The sequence below is a fragment of the Palaemon carinicauda genome, chromosome 44, assembly GCF_036898095.1.
Source record: "Palaemon carinicauda isolate YSFRI2023 chromosome 44, ASM3689809v2, whole genome shotgun sequence".
Taxonomy (NCBI): domain Eukaryota; kingdom Metazoa; phylum Arthropoda; class Malacostraca; order Decapoda; family Palaemonidae; genus Palaemon; species Palaemon carinicauda.
The window spans coordinates 38,051,148-38,070,720 of record NC_090768.1 but is presented as its reverse complement, the minus strand read 5'-3'; the positions used below and the strand labels follow the sequence as shown (position 1 = coordinate 38,070,720).

The following is a 19,573-nucleotide window of genomic DNA, read 5'->3' as shown; positions in this document are numbered from 1 at the left end:
TACATGATTATCGGGTAAGATTAATATTGAAAAATAATTGATGAACCTTTAGACTTGAAAGTGCTACACAATGCATATAGGGAGAGACTAATCAGGAGAATTGAATGTTAAGCTTCAAGTCGAGATTTACAGAATCTACGTGGCTGTCCTCATAGACCACCTGAAAAGCAATCTGGGCCCATGGATAATGCAGTTGGAGTAAAATGAAGCAAAGGTTATTGGCAGTACAAAGACACTGCCACTACGACTGAATATTGTCAATAGTTTTACTCATCTTTTGGAAAGTCAATTTTTCTAAGTGGTTGGTCCTCAAATAATAAACACAAAAGACTTACAGTATATGAATACAGTAATATCTCACAGTCATAAGACCTTAATGGTTAATCTGGAGATTTGGAGCCCCAGTCTTGTATGGGAACCTATGGCAGAAAACTTCCATGGATACTAAGAGCAAAAGCATGACATTAATTCTTTATCATATTATTTCATACGGGATCTTGAAAAAAAAGGCTCCCGATTCTGAGTTGTAGTCCCCTTACGTAAAAATGAATTCAACTGTGTTTAATTGAAAAATGAAATTCTTTCACTAGTTTCAATTAAATATTAATGAGTTTAACTAGCACAGAGAGAGAGAGAGAGAGAGAGAGAGAGAGAGAGAGAGAGAGAGAGAGAGAGAGAGAGAGAGAGAGACTGTGTTTATCTATGTAAGATATTTATGTCAGACCTTGTCCTAACTCATGGAACAATACACAAACGTATTCAATGTTAAGAAAATAATACAGTATTGAATTTCCTTAGAGCAATCATACATAAATTTCTGCAAGTGTTTCTCAAAACTAAACTACAAACACTTTGATACATGAAACTCTTCAAGAAGGTAAAAAACTAAAATTATCAATTACCTTGATAAAGCTTCTTCACTTATGGCTGGTTTCATACATTCATCATCTGAACTTACAGCCGAGGTTTCTTCAGGTTTGTGGTTTGGACTCCTGGTTTCAAATTTGATTGAAGGGACATGGGCTAAAACATTTTCTCCATCAAAACATGGGGACTCCTGGTGCTCTTCATGGAGGCCTTCAGCACCAATTATCTGCAAATCAACCATATGAAACTTATATTCTTGTTATCAATTGTAATTTAACGTTTGCAATGCAGTACTCTTCTTACAAACTTGAAGCCAAGAAGTAAAAATTTTAAACAAAAATTAAAAGTAAAAAATCTATATCTTGCCTGAGAAATTACCTTGCCAAACAAAAAGCATTCATACCCAATTGGTATTTCACTAAGATGCCTCACGGCCTTACTGTAAACCTATCTTAAGGCATTAATCATAACATAATAAAATACATAAAGGATCAATACCTGTTGTATGGATAGTTAGTAATCCTAACAATCTCATTTGTTTAATTCATTATGTAGATGGTTTGAAAAGAGTTAATTAAGAGTATTTTCTTTGGTTACTTCAATGACAGTAGGACCTATTATGGAATTGCCTTTTGCTATAAAACAGTTGAAAAACTAATCATCAGTATCATCTCCTCCTATGCCTATTGACCCAAAGGGCCTAGGTTAGATTTCACCAGTTGTCTCTATCTTGAGCTTTTAAATAAATATTTTGTCATTCATCATCTCATACTTCATGTTTCATAGTCCTCAGCCATGTAAGGTTGGGTCTTTCAACTCTTCTAGTGCCTTGTGGACCCCAGTTGAAAGTTTAGTGAACTAATCTCTCTTGGGGAGTGCGAAGAGCATGCCCAATCTATCTCCATCTGCCCCTCACCATGATCTCATCCACATATGACACTCTAGTAATCTCTCATAGTTTCATTTCTTATCCTACCCTGCTATTTAACTCCCAATATTCTTCTGAGGCCTTTGTTCTCAACATGTTGGATATTGTTTCATTGTCATACTTCGACATGTCCATACAGTAACACCGATCTCACTAAACTGATATATAGCCTGATTTTTATAAGTAATTTCAGCCAATTTGATTTCCAAATCTTATTCAACCAAGCCATTGTTTGATTTGATTTTTTCAATCTTTCATTAAACTCTAATTCGAAAGATCCTGTATTAGTGATTGTAGTTCCTAAATATTTAAATGATTCCACCTCATTATTCTTTCTCCTTCCAATTATATTTCATCCTCAATTGCCTATTCTGTTCTCATCATCTCTGTCTTTCTTCTATCTATCTTGAGCCCAACCTCAAGTGATATTCCATGTATTCCAGTGAGTAAGCTTTGCAAGTCCTGTGGTGTTCTGCTAATAAGGAGAGCATCATTAGCATACTCTAGGTCAGCTAATTTCCTATTACCATTCCAGTCTAATCCTTCTTCACCATCCCAAACTGTTCTATGCATTACAAAATCCATGAGGATAAACAACATATATCAAAATAATTCTAAAGGAAAAGTGCATTTTTAATTCACAATAAATAATACTAAGGAAAAAATTCTATGGCAGGTATATGTCAGAATAGTACTAAGATTGCCTTTTCGAGATGGGCTTATCATTATGATATTTCAATGGAAACTATAATATACTGTACCTTCTTTTGACATATGGAGCAATGGAATTTCCTTTTTGAATTTCTTAAGCTTCTTCTGGATAATCTCATAACATTATTCTGATTGGGATCAGCCGAGATAAAAGGTCCTTGCCAGTGGTTGAACCAGTAATCTTCAAGAGAAGCCAAGGAGATCTGCAAGCAAGGAAATTAATATGAAAAAGTACATAAGATCTGCAAACAAACAGCAGCACACAAAGGAAGTTACACTTCGTTAAAAGATCCAGTTTAAAATTCTGAAGACTAATGACAAAAAATCCAAATGCAAATTGTTATTAAATATTAAAATATAACCACTGAAGAACTTAAACAGCTAAGTGGGAAAAGAGTAAATAAAATGGACAAAGTGCCTATCACAAAATAGAGAAACTATAATATAAATGCATCTACTGTCGTAATACCTAGACTGCACCTTGGTAATAAAATCATTTCAATGTCTTCTACCATTCAAAGTACTATTTCTTATATAACATTCTGTCAAATAAATATAAAAAACTATTAAATGTCCTAAAGAGCTGATAACTCTTTATGTTATATCAAATGAAGTATACAATAAAACAATTTTTCCCAATGTAAGGAACTGTTAAAATTCTTGTTCCTATTTAACAAACTAAAAGATGGCTTAATCCATTTTCTAAGACTACTATAGCCTATCTTTGTAATGGGCAACTGACATGTAACATAGACTTCTGCATAATCTTGCAATATATGAAAAGTTCTCCATTTAAAAACATTACAGTACTTATGTCACTCCTTACATACGTTTAAATACAGTATACTGACAACATACCTCTTATGAACTAGATTTCATAAGCTACTATTTACATAGATACTTAGCTAACTCACTCGCCAAACATTTTAGAACAAAACTTACTCCACTCCCACCAGACTCTTTAACATCACAAATTTAATGATGGTAAAAGTGGCAACTATTATTCATTGATAGCCACATATCTATGGAGGCTACCGACTTACCGACTACACGCAAAGGTAAAGTCATGAAATAAGCAATGCTGACAACATATTACAGTAGTGCTAGCATTTACTAGTACTGTAGTTGTGATACTATTACTGCATTGGTCTAACAGCATATATTTTACCCATTACCACACTCACTAAACTCTCAGCTTTATTGCATGTCTCAGTAGTGCTTCATTATGGTAAGGTAATGGCAATAACACTACATTTCCACCTGGATTGAGCACACTATGACTATATGAACTTTCAGGGCAGTATAATGCTTACTTTTACGAGTAATTCCTTTGTTTACTTTTTTTTTCTTGTACTGTACTATCGTATGTTCAGAAATGAGTACCTTTAACTTTCTAGAATCTTAGTTCCTATAGCAACTATAGTTTCAATCATCACCTCCATTATCTATAAAAAAAGTGCTTAATTTGAAAGAGGCTAATACCCACATATGTGATGGGTATTTGAAAGACACTATCACCCATATGTGATGGGGATTTGAAAGATGCTATTACCCTCATACGTGATGGGGATTTGAAATAGGCTATTACCCACATATGTGATAGTAAGAGAGAAAAGCAAGGAGCAAGCAAACAATGGTCACAGTAGGCACCCAGGCTGGGTACCCCCAGAGATAATTAATAATCAGATAATGCGAGGAATGAATACAGTACATAATAATTTAGATAATATATTACATGCTCTCGTATGCATTAGCCCATCGATAACTTCACATGATTATAAGAAATTAACTTGAATAATTAAAGTATTGGATGGTCAAAAGAAGACCCCACATACAGGGGAACTGTTGGTCAAGAGCAGTACCCATGGGATAGGTATTGTATATGATGGCCAAATAGAGAAACACAGGAATGGATATGAAACTATACTGTATAATTAAATATTGCCCCATTATCACTATTATTAGTAGGCAAGCTACAACTCTAATTAGAAAAGTAGAGTACTACAAACCCTGGGGCTTCAACAGGAAAACAAACCACTTTTGAAAAGGAAATACAGAAGTAAGCATTCCCAGATCTGGTCAGACCTACCAATAAGATAATGTAAGTACTGTAAGATATACTGTATGCATCTATCACTACAATGAACCCGTTACCAACATACTATACCCTAAACAGAACTCTATATCACACCTCATCTTCGGAAGGAAGCCTTATGATATTTTCCTCGGGTCTTTCTTCATTAACACCTGACAGGCGAGCATTTACTGCTTCTGCAACGGCTGGATTCGCTGGGTGTAAATGTATCACCCGTAGCCGTAACTCTGGCCGACCAAGTTCAACCCATACTCTGCCATCTGAATCTTGCCCCAGATCACCTGTGGCAACACCTACAGAATTGATTTTCCTGTAGATAAAAAGAATAGAAACTGCTGTGATTACTTGTAAATTATTTCATTATTATTTTGAATCGCAGTCGCACTATTCAGAGATAAAAATTAATAAGAGAATAAAAAAAAAAATTGGGTTAAAATTTGCAACCAACTACACAATCACTAATTTCTAAAGTGGATATCCACATCCTAAGATAAAATTACTTGAATGGAAGACAATCTTAAGGGCAGGGAAATAACCATCATACAAATACATGTGAATTAAAAACACATCAAGAGATATTTAACCTCCCTAGCTACTAAATAAAATGTCTTCTACAATGCTAAAACAAATCAATCATAATACAGTAAATGATACTGCCTCTAAATTGCTTACATATTTCCCATTCAGACAACACTTTGAGGAGTGACTAAATAGGCTCAAAACATAACAAGAAATATACCTGTATTGTATAATGCTGCATCACAAAATTAATATGATAAAAAAGTAAATTTTTACAAATGACTTTAATTAATTTAATTGAACACTCCTATTTTGAATAACCACAACATTAGAAACATGTTATTTTGATTATAAAATAAATTTTTGAATATACTTACCCGGTGATTATAATAGCTGCAACTCTGTTGCTCGACAGAAAACTCTAAGGAAAAATTCGCCAGCGATCGCTAAACAGGTAGGGGGTGTACCCAACAGCGCCATCTGTCGTCCAGATACCCAGTACTCATTGTAAACAAAGAACTCAATTTTCTCCTCGCTCCACTGCGTCTCTATTGGGGAGGAAGGGAGGGTCCTTTAATTTATAATCACCGGGTAAGTATATTCAAAAATTTATTTTATAATCAAAATAACATTTTTCAATATTTAACTTAGCCGGTGATTATAATAGCTGATTCACACCCAGGGGGGTGGGTAGAGACCAGCAAAATATGTTTACATCATTATGAGCTAAGAATTTTTATTTCGTTTTAGAAGTTATCAAAATAACAAAAACAAAATATATAGGTACCTGGTAAGGAAGTCGACTTGAACAATTACTCTGCCTTTTTAAGTACGTCTTCCTTACGGAGCCTCGCGATCCTCTTAGGATGCTGAGCGACCCCTAGGATCTGAAGTATCAAGGGTTGCAACCCATACAACAGGACCTCATCAAAACCCTTGATCTAGGCGCTCTCAAGAAATGACTTTGACCACCCGCCAAATCAACCAGGATGCGAAAGGCTTCTTAGCCTTCCGGACAACCCAAAAACAACATTTCAAGAGAAAGATTAAAAGGTTATGGAATTAGGGAATTGTAGTGGTTGAGCCCTCACCCACTACTGCACTCGCTGCTACGAATGGTCCCAGAGTGTAGCAGTCCTCGTAAAGAGACTGGACATCCTTAAGATAAAAAGACGCGAACACTGACTTGCTTCTCCAATAGGTTGCGTCCATTATACTTTGCAGAGATCTATTTTGTTTAAAGGCCACGGAAGTAGCGACAGCTCTAACTTTGTGTGTCCTTACCTTCAGCAAAGCTTGGTCTTCCTCACTCAGATGGGAATGAGCTTCTCGTATTAACAGTCTGATAAAATAGGATAAAGCATTCTTTGACATAGGCAAAGATGGTTTCTTAACTGAACACCATAAAGCTTCAGACGGGCCTCGTAAAGGTTTAGTTCGTTTTAAATAGAACTTAAGAGCTCTTACAGGGCATAAGACTCTTTCTAGTTCATTTCCAACCATATTCGATAAGCTTGGAATATCGAACGATTTTGGCCAAGGTCGAGAAGGCAGCTCGTTTTTGGCTAGAAAACCAAGTTGTAGAGAACATGTAGCCGTTTCAGATGAGAATCCGATGTTCTTGCTGAAGGCATGAATCTCACTGACTCTTTTAGCTGTGGCTAAGCATACCAGGAAAAGAGTCTTTAAGGTGAGATCTTTCAGGGAGGCTGATTGTAGCGGCTCGAACCTGTCTGACATAAGGAATCTTAGTACCACGTCTAAATTCCACCCAGGTGTAACCAAACGACGCTCCTTCGTGGTCTCAAAAGACTTAAGGAGGTCCTGTAGATCTTTATTGTTGGAAAGATCTAAGCCTCTGTGACGGAAGACTGATGCCAACATGCTTCTGTAACCCTTGATAGTGGGAGCTGAAAGAGATCGTTCTTTCCTCAGATATAAGAGGAAGTCAGCTATTTGAGTTACAGAGGTACTGGTCGAGGATACGGATACTGACTTGCACCAGTTTCGGAAGATTTCCCACTTCGATTGGTAGACTCTAAGGGTGGATGTTCTCCTTGCTCTAGCAATCGCTCTGGCTGCCTCCTTCGAAAAGCCTCTAGCTCTCGAGAGTCTTTCGATAGTCTGAAGGCAGTCAGACGAAGAGCGTGGAGGCCTTGGTGTACCTTCTTTACGTGTGGCTGACGTAGAAGGTCCACCATTAGGGGAAGTGTTCTGGGAACGTCTACTAGCCATCGAAGTACCTCGGTGAACCATTCTCTCGCGGGCCAGAGGGGAGCAACTAGCGTCAACCTTGTCCCTTCGTGAGAGGTGAACTTCTGCAGTACCTTGTTGACAATCTTGAACGGAGGGAATGCATATAGATCTAGATGTGACCAATCTAGGAGAAAGGCATCTATATGAACTGCTGCTGGGTCCGGGATTGGTGAGCAAAATATTGGGAGCCTCTTGGTCATCGAGGTTGTGAAGAGACCTATGGTTGGCTGGCCCCAGGTGGCCCAAAGTCTCTTGCATACATCCTTGTGGAGGGTCCATTCTGTTGGAATTATTTGTCCCTTCCGACTGAGACAATCTGCCATGACATTCAAGTTGCCTTGGATGAACCTCGTTACTAGTGAAATGTTTAGACCTTTTGACCAGGTGAGGAGGTCCCTTGCGATCTCGTACAACGTCAGAGAGTAGGTCCCTCCTTGCTTGGAGATGTACGCCAAAGCCGTGGTGTTGTCCTAGTTCACCTCCACCACTTTGCCTTGAAGGAGAGACCTGAAGCTTTTCAAGGCCAGATGTACTGCCAGTAGCTCCATGCAGTTGATATGCATTGTCCTTTGACTCGAGTTCCATATTCCCGAGCATTCCCGACCGTCTAATGTCGCACCCCAGCCTACGTCCGATGCGTCCGAGAAGAGAACGTGGTTGGGAGTCTGAACAGCCAGGGGAAGACCCTCTCTTAGGTTGATATTGTCCTTTCACCAAGTCAGACAAGACTTTATCTTTTCGGAAACCGGGATCGAGACCGCTTCTAGCGTCTTGTCCTTTTTCCAGTGAAAAGCTAGATGGTATTGAAGAGGACGGAGGTGTAGTCTTCCTAGTGACACAAATTGTTCCACGGATGACAGCGTCCCTACCAGACTCATCCACAGCCTGACTGAGCAGCGTTCCTTCTTCAGCATCTTCTGGATGGATAGCAGGGCTTGATCTATTCTGGGGGCTGATCGTCTTGTTGTTCAGCAACGTCCTCATCAGAGGGTTCCTCATCCGAAAACTGATGAGGAAACGGAAACGGAGTGGGCAACGTCTGGCTCGCTGAGTCCGGTCGCACTGGTGGATGCGTGACGGAGCCGGACGCAATATCATGGAACTGCCGCACAGTCTGTGAACTGTCAACAACCATGGGTGCGCGAGGAAGCACAGCGTCAACCCGAGACTGTCTAGACCGTCTGGGTTGTGCAGTCAACACCCTACCGGGTTGCTGAGGTTGACGCACTGCGTCAAAACAAGTCACCTCTGCTGGTTGTTGAACGTCCTGAACGTCAACAACCACCTCCGAGCGTCGCTTAACGTCAACGTGCGGCTGGCAACCCACACTGGGTCGCATCGGTGGAGGAACCACCTCAACTGGCAGACGCGAGTAGGTTACCTCAGCGTCAACAGGGCGCACAACCGACCGGTTGGAAGGTTGTTGGCCAGAAGGTTCGGTAGCAACCTTCTCCGCATTAAAGTCCTCTATCAAGGACGCAAGCTTGGACTGCATGTCTTGCAGCAAAGCCCATTTAGGGTCTACGGGAGCAGGTGTGGCAACAGACGGGGTTAGCGACTGAGGCGGTACCGTTTACCATCCCTGAAAGCCTTGTTATGCGTGACATAATTGTACAGCAAAACTTCAAAGGCTCGAAAACAGCTGTGAAGTTGACCTGTAAACAACTTGGAGCGTCTCCTGGCTAGGCGCCAGGGAGAGTCTACGAGAATTGAGAAGTCTATCTGGGCAGAGGCATGAACTCCCAAGCCGAGAACTTCTCTCGTGTCATATCAGACTCTCGCTCTATAAACCAGTTTAAAAGAAGGGAAAGCAAAGGCTGTATCCCCCAAACTCCTCCTGGTAAAAAACCAGTCGCCTAGCCAACGTAACGCTCTCTAGGAGAGCGAGAGAGCACTAGCTTAAAAACAACGGCTTCGAAGTAGCTAGGCCTAGTGTAAGCTCTGACGTTTAGGCGAACGAGGAGCAGCAGTTACAAAAAGATCCGGACAAAGATCCTTAAAAAAAATCATCATGATTTAATTAAAGTCCATAGGAGGCTAAGCAGCTTTAGGCTCCTCTCCATCTGACAGAGTCCTCAAGGGAATATCAGTAGGAGGGAGAACAGCAACTTCCTCATCTACAGGAACCTTGTCCGATAAAAGCTGAGTCTCAAGCAAGGGAGAGACCTACCGTGGTGGCAATGCTTTACAAGCAGAGTCCACACTCACTGGTGCATTAGTAGCGGACCAGAACGAAACGTCATGTAACTGCTTGACAGTCTGTGAACTGTCAACAACTGAACTGTCAACCACAACAGGTGCGTGAGGACGCACAGCGTCCACTCGAGACTGCTTTGACTGCCTAGACTGAGCAGTCAAAACAACTCTAGAATGCGGAGGTTGACGCCCAGCGTCAAAACAAGTCAACTCCGATTGTTAGTGAACGTCTAGAACGTCAACAGGAGCATCAGCAAGTGGCCTAACGTCCAAATGCGGCTGAAAAACCACACGAGACCGCATCGAGTGTGGTTCTAAACAACCTGACTGACGTGACTAAGCTACGCCAACGTCAACAGTAAGCACAAAGGAACGTTAGGTTGGCTGAAAGCCAGGATATCGATGAGATAAACGGCTAGACTCAACGGACTAATCGGTAGAATAGTCTTCCATAAGGGAGGCAAGCATATACTGCATGTCTTGCCATACAACCCATTAAGGATCAACGGAAATGGTTGTGGTAAGAGACGAGGGTAACGTCTGTGACCGCAACACTTTGCCTACAAAAAAAAGACTCTCGGAGTCTGTGTTACGCTTTTGTTAGGCGGCGAGCAGTTATCCGATGACTGCATAGGGTCAGAGCTGTCCTAATGGTTATAACCAGGACGCTGGACCTGTCCTGAAAGGACTGACTTTCGCTTAAGGGCTTCGAAACCTTGTGACAGGTTTCTTATGCGAAAAGCCTTCGGATGACGAGGAGAAACAACGTCTCTCTCGTCTTATGGTAGGGGAGATCTTGGTAAGATACACCCGATACCATAGAGGGAAAAACGTCTGTTCGTTGGTCAAGGCCTCTCGAACCCATAAGTCGTTTGACATTACTTCTCCCCTGGGCTTGGGAGCATGTAAGAGGTCCCGGACTAGGTGAACGACAGGCACGAACAGACGAACCCTCAGACGCAACACTGTAACACTTTGCGCCTCGGACGCAACACTGTAACACTTTGCGCATATCACTTTATCACTTCGATTTTCTGTTTTGCACTTATTTCTACCTGAAACACGCAATTCTACCCTTCATTAAAAGGTAGTAATTGCGAAATCAGTCGTATAATGCAAGCTCATTAATACCAGCAAAAAACAGAAAACATATTTTAAGATAAAAAAATCAGTGGCTGGGAAAGAGACTAAACACTAGTTCATATAACTACGTTTTCAATCTCTCACCGCACATAGCCTGGGGACGAGAATAAAAACCTAAAAACGTTTTATCCTTCCTCCCCGTACAGCGACTAGGGACGCGAGTAACACGAGAACAACGTTACCCGCTTGAACGGAACGTTTTCTCTCCTCTCTCTCCCTCCGTCTCTATCTCTCTCTCTCTCTTTCTCTCTTGATTTCGCACCTAAGAGAAGAGCCCAATTATATTTCGTCAAAAAAACATGATATTTGACTAAAGGAAAAAACTGAAAGGTTTTTCAAATAAAAAGTTCCTTTAAATTAGAATTTAAAACATTTAAGCTAAGAAAGAATGAACAAAACGTCAGAATAGATTTACTCTTACTGCAAAGTGAAACCGTGATACACTCTCTCTCTATCGTAACGATAGAGCGCATGTTGAACGTCCTGAACGTCAACAACTGCGTAGCATAAAAAAACTAAACGTTAGTTCATCTTTGAAAAAAGTACGAAGACTATCAAAGAAATTCTTTCATAAAATATTACATTTAAAAAGTTTTAAATCCTTAGCTCTTTAAAAGCTAATTACGATATAAAGGGCTCAACGTTGATTAACTTCGGTTTCCAAGTTAGGACCGCCTACTCTCAGGAAAGGTCTATATAAACAAAACATTAAAATCTATTTTTATATGTTTATAATAAATGGAAAGTTAATCGAAGAGGCCTAATAAAGGCGGAGAGATATAAAATATATAGAGGAAAATCTATAACGTGATAAGATAATTACTAAAAGCCTAAACACACTTCCGTCTAAGAAAGGGTCGGCCATTTTAAAAGTGAAAGAAAGTCCATACTCTCTTTGTCACCATAATTAAATCTATCCAAAACGATTTCAAGATTTAAGATGAAGATAAAACACCTGCATAGCGAAAGCTCAAAACTAGAATAAAGTACTTCACCAATTAGTTGTGAAAAAACTCCAGTTTAGCAACAGCGAATAAGAGCGTCTTGTCGATAGCTCGACAGAGAGAAAATTGAGTTCTTTGTTTACAATGAGTTCTGGGTATCTGGACGACAGATGGCGCTGTTGGGTACACCCCCTACCTGTGTAGCGATCGCTGGCGAATTTTTCCTTAGAGTTGTCTGTCGAGCAACAGAGTTGCAGCTATTATAATCACCGGCTAAGTTAAATATTGAAAATACTAGATTTACATACTCTTAATTCCAATTATCTTTGAAACAGGCCAAACCAATGGGTGCTTCAATAACACAGGATATAGCTAACTACTGTACTATGCCTGCTCATCACATTTATTTTTTAAAACAGCTTTATATACTCTTAATTTCAACTATCTTTTGAAACAGACCAAACTCATGGATGCTTCAATAACCATGATATAGCTAACTACTGTACTATGCCTGTTCATCACATTAGTCTTTTTATAAAACTTTAATTAATTCAAGAACAGTAATTATAGCACCAGAACCTACAGTACTAGCTTTATATACTCTTAATTTCAACTATCTTTGAAACAGGCCAAACTCATGGATGCTTCAATAACACAGGATATTGCTAACTACTGTACTATGCCTGTTCATCACATTTGTCTTTTTATAAAACTTTGATTAATTCAAGAACAGTAATTGTTGGACTGAAAATTTAGTGTGACATTACCTTGGAAACTTTTCCGTGACACAATCCAGGACCATGTTCCAGTTTTCTACAACCTCATCCCTCAGACTAAGGATGAGGAGATGCAAATTGTCCATTGTGCATGAACATCAAATTCAGCCTCCACAATACATGACCTGGAATGTAAAATCAGTATGAAAAATTGATGATAATTTTCAGCAGCAAAGACAGTTTCACCTATCATAAAAAAAAAGCATTTCAAAATCAATTAAAAAAAGTCGGCCATCTACGAAAATGTTCAAAATTTAATGTTTAAATTCAAGGTCTAATTGCTTGCAATAACCAATATCATTTTAGTATTGTTTCTAATTTATAGTTGCACAGTGAATTGCGGCAACTCAACACAAATGTTTATCGAGACAATTATATGATGCAGAAATTATAACTCTTATTTGCTTGATTACACGATCAAATTCACTGCAAAGTACTCAATTTTTTTCTACTACAGTCAAATGGGATACCCCCTGGTCTATCGCTTATAGCATCTTGCTTTTCCAACTAGGGTTGTAGCTTGCATAGTCTATCTATCTATATACCAAGGCACTTCCCCCAATTTTGGGGGGTAGCCGACACCAACAATGAAACAAAACAAAAAGGGGACCTCTACTCTCTATGTTCCTTCAGCCTAATCAGGGACTCAACCGAGTTCAGCTGGTACTGCTAGGGTGCCACAGCCCAACCTCCCACATTTCCACCACAGATGAAGCTTCATAATGCTGACTCCCCTACTGCTGCTACCTCCGCGGTCATCAAAGGCACCGGAGGAAGCAGCAGGGCCTACTGGAACTGCGTCACAATCGCTCGCCATTCATTCCTATTTCTAGCACGCTCTCTTGCCTCTCTCACATCTATCCTCCTATCACCCAGAGCTTTCTTCACACCATCCATCCACCCAAACCTCGGCCTTCCTCTTGTACTTCTCCCCTCAACTCTTGCATTCATCACCTTCTTTAGCAGACAACCATTTTCCATTCTCTCAACATGGCCAAACCACCTCAACACATTCATATCCACTCTAGCCGCTAACTCATTTCTTACACCCGTTCTCTCTCTCACCACTTCGTTCCTAACCCTATCTACTCGAGATACACCAGCCATACTTCTCAGACACTTCATCTCAAACACATTCAATTTCTGTCTCTCCATCACTTTCATTCCCCATGACTCCGATCCATACATCACAGTTGGTACAATCACTTTCTCATATAGAACTCTCTTTACATTCATGCCCAACCCTCTATTTTTTACTACTCCCTTAACTGCCCCCAAAACTTTGCAACCTTCATTCACTCTCTGACGTACATCTGCTTCCACTCCACCATTTGCTGCAACAACAGACCCCAAGTACTTAAACTGATCCACCTCCTCAAGTAACTCTCCATTCAACATGACATTCAACCTTGCACCACCTTCCCTTCTCGTACATCTCATAACCTTACTCTTACCCACATTAACTCTCAACTTCCTTCTCTCACACACCCTTCCAAATTCTGTCACTAGTCGGTCAAGCTTCTCTTCTGTGTCTGCTACCAGTACAGTATCATCCGCAAACAGCAACTGATTTACCTCCCATTCATGGTCATTCTCGCCTACCAGTTTTAATCCTCGTCCAAGCACTCGAGCATTCACCTCTCTCACCACTCCATCAACATACAAGTTAAACAACCACGGCGACATCACACATCCCTGTCTCAGCCCCACTCTCACCGGAAACCAATCACTCACTTCATTTCCTATTCTAACACATGCTTTACTACCTTTGTATAAACTTTTCACTGCTTGCAACAACCTTCCACCAACTCCATATAACCTCATCACATCCCACATTGCTTCCCTATCAACTCTATCATATGCTTTCTCCAGATCCATAAACGCAACATACACCTCCTTACCTTTTGCTAAATATTTCTCGCATATCTGCCTAACTGTAAAAATCTGATTCATACAACCCCTACCTCTTCTAAAACCACCCTGTACTTCCAAGATTGCATTCTCTGTTTTATCCTTAATCCTATTAATCAGTACTCTACCATACACTTTTCCAACTACACTCAACAAACTAATACCTCTTGAATTACAACACTCATGCACATCTCCCTTACCCTTATATAGTGGTACAATACATGCATAGTAGTAATAATAATAATAATAATAATAATAATAATAATAATAATAATAATAATAATAATTATGTAATTTTGACTATTCAACAATAAAAGATTTTCAGCATAAAATTAATGTTTCAGATTTTTAAGGAAAATCATGTTAATTTGAAATCCATTTTGATTGGATAAATGGGATTTAAAAGACAATTCCTCCTCATTATCCACACAAAACGCTGAAATATGAGATCGATTGTGACAAATGTCACATCAAACTATGAACTGGAGCAGATGGATAGGAAAAGCCTATGTGTATACCATGGTACATAGTGGTAATCACTGAGCCTTTGGCCTGGAAGGCAACAACTTAACTACATTATTACCCTAGCTTAAAGTAATGTAAAAAGAACACACTGTAACTATTGAAAAAATAAGCAACATGGAAGTACATTAGTCAGTAAATACAGTATATGGTACTTTAATTTCTAGCCATAAATTTTCTCACTTATTATTGTGTGTTTTATACACTTCTGACCAGGAATATTGAGTTTGCTCACCCCCTACATATGAAAACAAAAATGGACGATCCAAGTCGGAAACCGGGGGGTTTGGATTGGAAAACACCAAAAACAAGTATTTTGCAGGGATGATAACGGTAAAAAATATACAACAGTACAACTACAGTACAAAAGTTGGAAAAATATATGGTTCATGCAAGTGGCATGAAATTGAAGTATCATATTACATATCAAATGGTTTATGCTATCCCATGGCTTGCTTAGCTCACAAATAAACCTTACTATCAAAGTGTCATAATTACCTATAATTCATATCATGTCTATGAAAGGGTCTTTCCTTCACCGTGGCTCACTTCACTCGCAAATAAACATTATTCCACTGCTTCTCAGTTCTGGAAAGTGGAAGGCTACATTATTGAGCTGCACATGCCAATCATGTGGGTCATTATTTCTGGGATATCTTTTTACTTTCAATTGCTCTAATATTCCTTTTCGCAACAGTAATACATGCCGCCAATAGCTGTGCTATGTTGGTCATTGGTAGGTAGGGGAGCAAAATACAAAGAAAAAAATCCTAAGGTTTTACTAAATATTTATAAGAAATAAATTTGTCAAATACAAGGTACAAAAGTCTGCTGCAACGCGTTTTGAGAGAGTGCCGTGTGTTTTCCCTGATCTTTAGGCTAGAAGTGGATACTTCTAATGGAGACATAGTACAGTACTATTATATTAGTCTACACAGTCATCATAAATACACATCCTTTTTTTATTGCAGCATTTCTCATATATGAATTCTCCTTTGTAAATAATTTGGATTTTACAGTTTTTGATGTGTAAATAAATGTTATAAAGTCTACACACCCTCATTGTACACTGATTATTTACATTTAGAAAATAAGAATAACATGAAATCTTAATACGAACAGAGTTGTCCAGTACCTTATTTATATTAGTGCTGCATTTCTTAAATACTTATATGTACAATGAGGGGAGCCTTTGTATATCAGCGGACAGTTCCTCCAGTATGCATAAAAAATAGACACCAATTAACCTAACCTACCCTACAGGCTGTGTCCTAATGGGGAGGGGGGAGGGCCCCTAACACCCCACTGCAACCTCCCTTATTCTTAGACAGCCGTCATCATACATATAGGTGGCTGCTATCATACATACACCCCCAATGAGGAAGCCACTTTTCTAGGTTAGGTTAAGGAGGATCATGAGGTTTCGAAGTTTACTCGAGCAAGAGCACAGGTAAATATTTACTACTTGGCCAAGCCCAAAATCATCTTCCAATTATAACTGAGAATTTTAAGATCTCAGCCAGAATTTACCTATTATAATGTAATATCACAATACATTCGTTAGAAACTTGGTAGGCCTGGTTATTCATGGCTAAGCCACCGTAGACTAATTTTATCCTAAGGTACAGTATGTAGCTAAGCCTAACTTGATTCAATGTCTCGTTTTAATTTTGGATATCAGAGATTCAAGCATCAGCATTTGCCACATTTCAGCAGCACAACAAACGGGTGTTTGTTAACCAAAACGACTAGAGGAAAACTGAGCCTAAAGAAATTAAAAGTATGATAATTGGTGAAAGTCTGAAGTAAATTACATGGATAGCCTATGCCTACTGAACGACCTCATCAACTAATGAGTTACTTTATACCTTTTAGACCTAATTACTGAGAACAACAATCACTCACTTTTCAACACGAGATGTACGATAATTCTAACATCAGTCTTTTGGAAAATCTCTTAAAGATTTCCATAACACTTCCTGAAATATGCACAGACACTTGACCTCAATCACACTGACAAAACGTAAACATAGTCTAAGTAACTTGTTTCCTTAGATGTAAGGCGATCTCTCATTGGCCAAGAATCTACTTGCACGCCTTGGATACCTCACGCTGATTGGGTGATGGAGTCCTTCGACGATATCTTCGTTTTCTATGGTGAGGATGTCAACTTTTGACGTCCTACAAATGTCACCATCGAGTAAATAGAACACAGATTCCAGTCAATTCAATAATATCATTATTTTATTAATATTATTTAGCGTCAGTTTGATAAATGAACAGGAAATCGATGGATCACACAGATAAGTACCGATAAAGCATTGAAGTCACAATATAAACACTTTGCAAATGATACATAAATATTTAGTTACATAGGCATACAGTTAAGTAGTGTGTAAATATTATTTTCACTTCATGATTAACGTCTTTGTTTAAGAAATTATTGCACATTTGCACGAGCCTGAATCACCTTGAACCAGTACAGGCAGATGTAAATGAAAGAACAAAACAAGGAAGAAAAAATAACATATGATGATGCGAGGAAATGCGATAAGTAACTGTGACCGAAACACAAAGAATGTCGCAAGGATGGAAGACATTAATATCAATTGGATAATGAATGGCGTAGTGTCTTCCCAAACCATGTAATGTTGCCTAACTAACTTACTATATAACTAAGGTCAGCTTTATATATATATATATATATATATATATATATATATATATATATATATATATATTTATATAAATATATATATATATATATATATATATATATATATATATATATATATATATATGTGTGTGTGTGTGTGTGTGTGTGTGTGTGTGTGTGTGTGTGTGTGTGTGTGTGTGTGTGTGTAAAATCAACTCCCAAAGACTATGGTTATAGTTGTCTTATTCTTTTATAAGATATACTGATGGCTTCCTCGCATCATTATAACCCAGTCGCTCTCACGACCCTCGATGTTTACACAGCATAAGGTAGTTGGTATTCATCTATAGACAATCACACCAAGCGTTGCTCAACTCCTATCATCCAAAGACTGGCGGTGTAAGGAACACGTTTCTGCCAGACACCCACAATAACTTTACATCCCGCCAATAATTTTATGTATAATGCAGTCATGAAGATTACATATCTTACTGTAGCCTATATATAATTAACAGCCATTTTCATCTTCAAAAGCAATGAATGGCATTTATTGGTTTACTAACCAACTGCATCGCTAAATGAGCCACAAAATATAGTAGAGACTATTTTAATTCTGATAGTCATGCCTTCTCCATCATGAAGTTCAATACTACACAGTATTCTAGAAGTTTTATTCCAGCTGCGACCAAGTTGTGGAATGATCTTCCCAATCAGGTAGTTGAATCGGTTTTTTATGATGAACAGGCTGACATATCTCTTTTTATAGTTATCTTTATTATTATCATTACTAGTTAAGATATAACCATAGTTGGAGAAGCAAGAAGCTATAAGCCCAAGCGCTCTAACATGGGAAAAAATAGCCAAGTGAGGAAAGGAACAACAAGAGAAGTAATAAACAATAAAAATAAAACATTTTAAGAACAGTAACATTAAATTAGATCTTCTATATATAAACTATAAAAACTTTAAAAAAAAAAACAAGATGAAGAGAAATAAGATAGAATAGCGTGCCCGAGTATATCACCAGCAAGAGAACTCTACCCCAAGACAGTGGTAGTCCATGGTACAGAGGCTATATGTAAAGGCACAATTCGAAAATATATGTTGGTAATCTACTTGAATCCAACTGGCCCCTAGTTACCACCAAAGTGACAAATTAGTGACAAATAATGAACAATTTCGTTCATAGCTTTGGCAAGCCAAGTCTGATACACTTCCTTTACAATGATCATTTTCTCTTATTAGTAATACCATCACAGTTTTAAGGGGCTTGAGACCTAGGTCGAATGCTGAAGCGAAACTAGAGAGATTCGTTTATTTTCCTGGCACGGTTTGTCTCTGAGGAATTAGAAAATGATGGCAATGAAATTCCCGAGGTTCAGCAATATAAAGAAAACGTAATTCTAAGGACGTAAGCGGTGACACCTTACAGTGCAAACCTCGTACTCTTTCGAGAGAAGGGAGCATGAGTGCCATATATGATTCCGAATTGTCACGAGAGAGAGAGAGAGAGAGAGAGAGAGAGAGAGAGAGAGAGAGAGAGAGAGAGAGAGAGAGAGAGAGAGGTGGGTGTTATCCAGCCTCGCTTAAAAAGTCCCTTCGAATTCTAAGTGGGACCCGTGTGCACGGCTCGCCTACCAAATGAGGCATCAGCCTAAACGCAAAATCTATTCTCTAATTTCTCTGGGCCTTGGCATCAATACTTAACAAAACTTGATCCTGTGTAGTTTAATTCACTCTTCTTTCCTCATAAAATATTATTAATTAGATTCTAATCCTAGATGTACTGCAACGAACAAATATACCCATTCAGTATCGAATTATTCTCACAGATTACATTGAAAATGTCGTATACATTCTTAAGTATATAGAGTCATACAACGTATTCCGCGTTATTTGTCAAGGCCAATTTTTGAAAACAAGAGTCTTCAACTTCTTGAAAGTCTTAATTAATATCTTCAGTCCTTCGGGTGTTTAGGAAGAGCTTCTTGGGGTCGCATATTAGAAAGCTCTAGAACCTACAGTAGAGGTAGGCCTATATCTACCTCG

General features: G+C 38.8%; 1 protein-coding gene across 3 annotated transcripts in view; it reads right to left on the bottom strand.

Moving 5' to 3' along the window:
* LOC137634567 (uncharacterized) overlaps positions 1 to 16,941 on the bottom strand; it is a 54,417-nt gene extending 37,476 nt beyond the window's left edge. For 2 of the 3 annotated variants that reach the window (XM_068367023.1, XM_068367025.1), the window contains exons 1-6: positions 16,774 to 16,941; positions 15,367 to 15,456; positions 12,427 to 12,560; positions 4,698 to 4,911; positions 2,557 to 2,709; positions 903 to 1,093 (exon numbers count right to left, since the gene is read on the bottom strand). In XM_068367023.1, the coding sequence (XP_068223124.1) occupies positions 903 to 1,093; positions 2,557 to 2,709; positions 4,698 to 4,911; positions 12,427 to 12,521 (653 nt within the window). In that variant the 5' untranslated portion in view covers positions 12,522 to 12,560; positions 15,367 to 15,456; positions 16,774 to 16,941. The remainder of the gene's footprint in view (positions 1 to 902; positions 1,094 to 2,556; positions 2,710 to 4,697; positions 4,912 to 12,426; positions 12,561 to 15,366; positions 15,457 to 16,773) is intronic. The other variant, XM_068367024.1, reaches the window with a different exon arrangement.
* Between the last annotated feature and the right edge of the window lie 2,632 nt (positions 16,942 to 19,573).